This window comes from Microtus ochrogaster (assembly GCF_000317375.1).
Source record: "Microtus ochrogaster isolate Prairie Vole_2 chromosome 6 unlocalized genomic scaffold, MicOch1.0 chr6_random_2, whole genome shotgun sequence".
Taxonomy (NCBI): Eukaryota; Metazoa; Chordata; class Mammalia; order Rodentia; family Cricetidae; genus Microtus; species Microtus ochrogaster.
Window position 1 is genome coordinate 9,200,233 of NW_004949095.1, and position 6,805 is coordinate 9,207,037.

General features: G+C 46.0%; 1 protein-coding gene across 1 annotated transcript in view; it reads right to left on the bottom strand.

Annotated features, from left to right (window-relative positions):
* The window catches only part of Tnn (tenascin N), a 62,681-nt gene that overhangs the window by 3,598 nt on the left and 52,278 nt on the right, over positions 1 to 6,805 (bottom strand). Inside the window, exon 20 of the mRNA XM_026787630.1 lies at positions 206 to 369. Within this exon, the coding sequence (XP_026643431.1) occupies positions 206 to 369 (164 nt within the window). The remainder of the gene's footprint in view (positions 1 to 205; positions 370 to 6,805) is intronic.

Here is a 6,805-nt window from a genome sequence, read left to right on the forward strand (position 1 = left end):
CAGACCCTATAGGGTGTGGTGGTGCAGTACAGACCCTATAGTGTCTGTCATCTGGGGACATCTCGAAGCCTAGATCATGTTCTCCTGCCTTCACTGAAAGCTTTAGAGAGAGGGGGCGGGGCTACCACACTGACCTGGAAGGTGTCGCTTTGGGAATATAGACAGACAAAGCTTGTGATAGAAAAGATATGCACCTGTCACTTACCTCACTATGCTTGGTCTCCCCATATTTGCCATTAGGGTTGGCCAAATGACAGTTCTTATACCACCAGCCACCATGATGTGTCAGCGCACAGTTGCTGAGGGCAATATCATTGTCTCGGTCAAAAGTCGTGAACTTCCATCCATTGTGGTAAGTGAGAGCATCTCCTGAGGGAGAGATAAGAAGGGAGTTGAGGCTGTACTCCAGGACAGTGCCGCCAAACAGGATGACCCTGAGCATTAAGACCCTGCAGGGACGGTGAACAGGTTTCTGGGCCTGTGCTACTGGGAACTGGCCAAGAACTGGATCCCCGAAGCCAGCACATGTGCTGTAGGGCTAGCATGGCTGTGGTCCTGGACCAGGTACCTTACATCAATGAAAATTTAAGAAGGATGAGCAGGCAGCTCCCCTACTGCCCCCACCACAAGCCTCTCTGGTGTCACATTCTGCTGCCTCAGAAACAGCTTAGCCCTGTGGAGGATGCTGAGGATGTGGAACACTGAGGAAGCCTAAATCACCAGTAGGCAGCCTCTCTGTATTGATGGGTACTAGCATTAAACCTTGTTCTCACACCTCAAACGGGGTGGGGGCAGGAACCATGAGGAAAGAGACCCCAGCAGGAAATATCTAGGCAGGAAAACACCAAGGATCCTGTTGTATATCACAGATATTCACAACTCTCTCGGAACGGCTAACTATGTGAGAACATGATGTAGAGAGATGAAGAGGCTGTCCTTGCAGGCCTGTCACTCAAACGCCAGGCCTGCTTTTCCACCAACATCAGCAGCCTTTACACTTGGAAGTTCTATCATCACATCAAGGGTCTAACGGCCCTTCTCTCCGTCCTTCTGCATTTGCCATAGTGACCACGTTTCCTGCTGTTCCAGACCCAAACACATGCACCTTGCTTGATAAGCCTTTCACACCCTTGATCTAGCCCTACTTTCTCAAGTCACTCTCCCCACCTCTGCACAGCTGCCATCCAGGCCTTGCTCCAGCTCTGAGCCTGTGTTCACCCACCAACCTCCCCCTCACACTTCATCTCCCAGCCCCTGTGGAAATACCCATTGCACTGTCTCGAGTCTACCATCTCACCTACTACCACAGAGATGATTCAGGTCCCTTGCCGGGCAGGTTTGCTGCTGAGCTGTCTCCGATGGAGCCTCCAATCCCGCTGTCTCTACTGATGAGGTAAACAGGCCCATGTGCCCTCTGCCCTCCGTTAGTCAAACTCTAACCTCCCTTAAAGCCTAGCTCAACTCCACTACTGAATAAGATTCTCCTCACTGACCCTCCTCCGGTACACACGCCCACGCACGCGCACACACACACCTGAACTTCTCGAGCCCTTCTGGGCATGTATGTACAATTTAATGCTTCATTACATCCTGTCTGCCATCTGCTTTAATTACTTCACTCGACTGCACCTTTTTGCCTACCACATTTGTCTTCCATTTATAAGTTTACTTTCTTTTTCAGCTCATAAAAGGCAATAAGAGCTCTTCCGATTCAAGCTGATGAGGGAGAGGAACTTGATCGGGGGAGGGGGAGGAAAATGGGAGGCGGTGGTGGGGAGGAGGCAGAAATTCTTAATAAATAAATAAATTTAAAAAAATACAAATAAAAAAATGTGTACAGCTAAAAAAAATAGTAATCAAATCTTAGCTGAAGCAATAAGAGCCCATATCAATCATCAGCTTAATCAAGTTCCCCTCCTGCAACAATGACAGTCACAGTTACATCTGATTACTGCGACTCTCACAGGCCTACAAGGTGGGCAGGACCCCTCTGGATCCCACAAGGAAACGAACACCAGGGGATTATTAGTCTGTGGCCACCTAAGGTCCCCAAGTCCATTAAGGAGAGCACCAAGATTCAACTGTTGGTTCTCAGATTCTAAGAAATGCAGATTCACCTGCACCCCCCCACTCGCACAGAGGGCTTCATCCCTACTAGTAAGTGCAGTCTGTCTCTAATGGCCTTCAGCAATGGTCCTGGAGGGAGTTCCCAAGACCTAAACCACAGACATCATCTGAGAACCTACTAAAGACACAGATTCTCAGGCTCATACTTAGGTGAAAGCATGTATCTGTGCCTCCACAGCCCTTCCTATGGCCCCGGCACAGCTGCAGCTGCATCCACATACTTATTCAGAGAACATACATGTCACCTGCAGTGGGCAGCCTGTGTCACCTGCAGTGGGTGAGCCCCATCCAGGTTCTGGGGATACAAAGCAGAGGAGTTTCTTGTTCTTGAAAACGCAGTTGGGGTGAGTTAGGGCAGGCAGGAAAAGAGCTCATAAGGGCAGGGGACGTGGGCACAGAGCTAATGTCCACTTAGGAAGTTCAAGGGCCTTGGCTCAATCCCCAGCATCCTCTGTCCCCTAAAAAGTGACTAGCTCCTGTGCGAAATTAAGGTCCAATTTGTCCCTCCAAGTCTGTAAACTTAGCAGTGGTTCCTTCACACCTCACCCGGCAAAGGCAGGAGCAGTAAGAACGGAACTAGGGAGTCCACTCCTCTGACACCAAGATGGCCAGGTCCACATGGGTTTCTTCCAGTCAAAGAAAGACCAGCTGTACCTTTATTTGTGCACATTCCCTCCTCCCTCCAGATTCCTGCAGACAGTTAACTACAGCTTGAAATAACACACGATGGCTCCCCTAGTAACGGTCTTTTAATAAGCACAGCTTTCCTGGCTGGAATATGAGTTCCCAGAGCTTATTTTCCACAAATCCACACAAGTGATTTCTCGCAGATCACTCCAGTTATTTAATTATGGACCCTGGACTAGAAAAAAAGGAGGCGTGTTTCTGTCTGTATGAGATTTTTTTTTCTCATTTGTGCATACGGATTTTTCTACCTTCAAGAAACTGAAGCCACTCTCTTGTTCAGAGTGTAGAAAATGAGTATGTTCGTGAATGAGAAAATAACTGGCCCCGGCTGAGGGAGTGTTCATCTTACTAAGGCAAATGGAGTTAATCTGGGTGCGATGGGCAAGCCTTAACCTCAGAACTCTGGAAGCAAAGGCGGAGGATTGCAAGTTTGAGGCCAGCCTGAACTACATACCAGTTCAAAAATAATGAATTTTAAAGTAGTTAATCCGGTGATGTTTAGAGACCCTCGTGTTCGCATTAGGAGAAACCGCTGCTGGGATCTATTCTAAGGGTGCTATTCTACTGGCTCAGAGGGAAAACCAGTTCGTCCGGTTATACCAGGCTCAAAGAAGGTCTGAACCCACACTCAAGAAGTGGCCATCTAGCTGGTCACTGTCCATCTCATCCAAATGTCACTCTGACCCCCACTCTCCTCCCCTAGTACTTTGTGGTTCAGGATGACTCTGCAGCCACCTCCTAAGACCTAACACCAGGAGAAGCCATAAACATCATATCCCCTGTAAGTCACATTCAGACACAGGGCTGGGAGTCTAGACCTTGAATGTTGTCCCTGAAATTGAGGGTAGCAAGTAAAGAATGGTGGTGAACGTCTAGCTTTTCCTTTCCCCCATGAATATATTACTTATTTTTCTTCTTAAATGCCAGCCTTTAAAAATACATTTAAAAATATAGGACACACTGGCTTTGGGTTGAAACAGCTCTGTATGGACATTGTCATTCCTGGACCACAACATGCTGTTAGTCACATTCCCCAGTGTCCCCAGGGCGTGGACTCATTCCTTGAGCACCCCAGCATGACTGAACCTCGGGTAAGAGGGTCATGAGATAAGCTGTAGGTAGTTGGCTAGCCCAGTGGAAATGCTGAGACAGAGTCTATTTATGTCCACATTGTTATCTCTACATAAATGAACAGCATCTCAATGGTAGGACATAAGAAAGCCTCTAAGATGCAGAATCAGAAATTAAGCTAGCATTCTGTGGCCTTGCTGAAGCTTCCTTTGTATTAATAATAAAATAATAAGTCCATAAAACATGACTTCAATGGCAGTCAGAAGCCATGAGCCCAACTGGATAGTCTGAGCTGGGGACAATTCCACCAAGGTTGTACATCTCTGCTATAATAAAAGCACTGGTGAGTCTAGACACAGAGACAGGTTGTGCACAGAGATAGCAAGACCTCCACCTTCTACTTGAGCATCCTCTACACTGTACCTCATCATTTAGGCATAAGTAGCCAGAAGCTTCCTAGGTCTTAAAACCCTCACCCAAACCTAGAAGTATATTTGAGGAAAGCTAAAATGCCACTGACCCCACCACTGGAAGACAAAACATAAAGGTAGGTGTGATGGTACACACAGGCAGACTAGACGGCTGCCTAAATGCTATGTGATTTGAGAGTCTCCCAAGGCTTCCTATTTAAAAAGACATCCTCTACTGATGGGTCCTGTTGGCCTGAACAACCTCAGAATGGGAATTATCCCCTAGTCACAGTTAAAATGCAAATAGGGTACCTGGGAGAAGAACCACATTAATTCAAGAATATGTTGACTCCCTTACACATTAGCGTCAGCTCATTTGCTGGATTATGGTAACCAGGCTCTGAAAAGCAAGTTTAATGGTTAAAGAAAGGAAAGGGAAAGAAAGGGACAAACTGAAAAGATAGATTTGAATAAAGTCTCAACCAAGAGACCAGGAAGAGTGCCAGGATTGGGGGAGATGGGAAGGCAAGTGAGCCAAAGAGAAGCACCTGACTTCCAACCTCATCCAGGAAGATCTCAGGAACGAGGTAAGTAAGAACTGAGACTCTAACCTGAGAAGGAAAGGCTAAGTCTAGCTGAGGTATAAAGGCTAGCCAGATAGCCTACAGGAGACAGACCAGAGCACGAGGAGGCCCATGTGGGCAACTGAAGGTTGGCCTGCAAGTCCTCTTTTATTCCAAATGATGGGAGAGACTGGAAGACGCCATCAGGAATTCAGTCTGACCTTAGAGATGAGGCATGAGTTATGTAACTGACTCAATCCTCTGAGACAATGAATTTCAATTATTTTAGTATTAAATTATTATGATCACTGTGTATGGTAGTGTATGTGTTAATCCCAGCACTCAAGAGGCAAAGGCAGAAAGATTACAAGTTGTATGCTAGCCTTGGATATATAATAAGAGCCTGTCTTAAAAAAATAATAATTATGATCATTCAAATCATTCTGAAACAAGCCTGATAATTACATGAACAAAGGTCCATGCTTGTTTCCCAGTTGTATCCAAGCCGCCTTTTCCTCCTTGAATGAAAAGGAAAAAAATCCTTACTGACTGGCCTCATTGGCCTGAGCAAGTTTAGAACAGGAGTTATCACTTGGTCAGGGTTAGAATGCAAATAAAGTACCTGGGGGAAAGGCAATTAGTTTAAAATATGTTGACTCCTTCAACTTACTTTCCCACTAGCCTGACTTCCAGGGCTGACCCCATGTTTTATATTCCACTTAGAGCGCATACGGCGCGGCCCATCTCTAGCCCAGAAAGATGCAGATCGCCTGAGGAAGGAAGGGGGAGTCCAAAGCAGAGTGGGCCTTGGTAGCTGCAGAGCCTTTTTCTGATCTCATTTCTCCCAGAAACACATCTTCGCACACTCTTTCCCGTTCAATCCCTGCTTCAACTCCTTGAACAATTCAAACTTGACCAAGTGCAAACTCCTGGGTGATGGGTACCCACCTTCTCCCACACCAAACTGGGGGTCTATTCCTATTAAATATAGTAAATATTCATGAGATTAGACAGGGAAATCCTGCTAGAAATTTAATTTTTAAAAATTTAATCAACTCTGCAGCAGACTTGATGCTAAATACTAGGAAACAAGAGTGAAATTCATATTATTGTTTTAAGAAATGAAATCATAGAGCTCAAAGAAATTTTCTGTTCACAGTTGACCACTTCAGATCATGACCCCGGACACAATTTTGAGATCCCCTCCAAGTCTTCTGGAGTACTAGCAATCTCCTTGCCTTGGCTTAGTCCTTGATTCCCCCAAGACTCCCCCAGGTGTGATGAGCCCCTTCCTCCCTCCCTCTGTGTTTAGCCTTTTGTCTGAGCCAACTGCACTCCCCGGTCCTACAGGAAGCTTTTCCCCACCACTCAGGTCCTTGCTGTACCACCATCTCCACCCTGAGCTCCTTATTCCCCTACCACTTGGTCTGCAAAAGTTACTTTGTGCTTTTATTCTCCCTTTCCCATGTATTTTAGAGAGGAGAGACTGTGACCTATGCAGTCAGCCAATTGGCTGGTAACACATTCCTACATGGTTAGACCAAAGTGGGAATGAGCAAAAATTAGAGGGCAGGCTTTGCTTAGAAGGCATGAACATCTTTTTTTAAATATCGGTATTAAAGGAGCAACCACAACCACACCATCTCTTAAAATATTTGTCAGTATAATCCCAGCATTTCAGTCATGCTGCTTAATTCCGTTCCTTTCCCTACAGAACTGCACACACCACCCATTGGCCAGAATCCAACGAGCAGCTAATGGAGGCTAAGAGTCCCTGCTCTTGGCTAAACCACTCATTTTTGTGTTGTCTTTGTTGTGTAAGCTAATGAGACCTAAAGCTCTCACTGCTTGACTCGGCACTTCCATTTTTCTGTTTTAATTTACAGCAAAATACTATAAAATGTTGAAATAACTCTCTCTCTCTCTCTCTCTCTCTCTCTCTCTCTC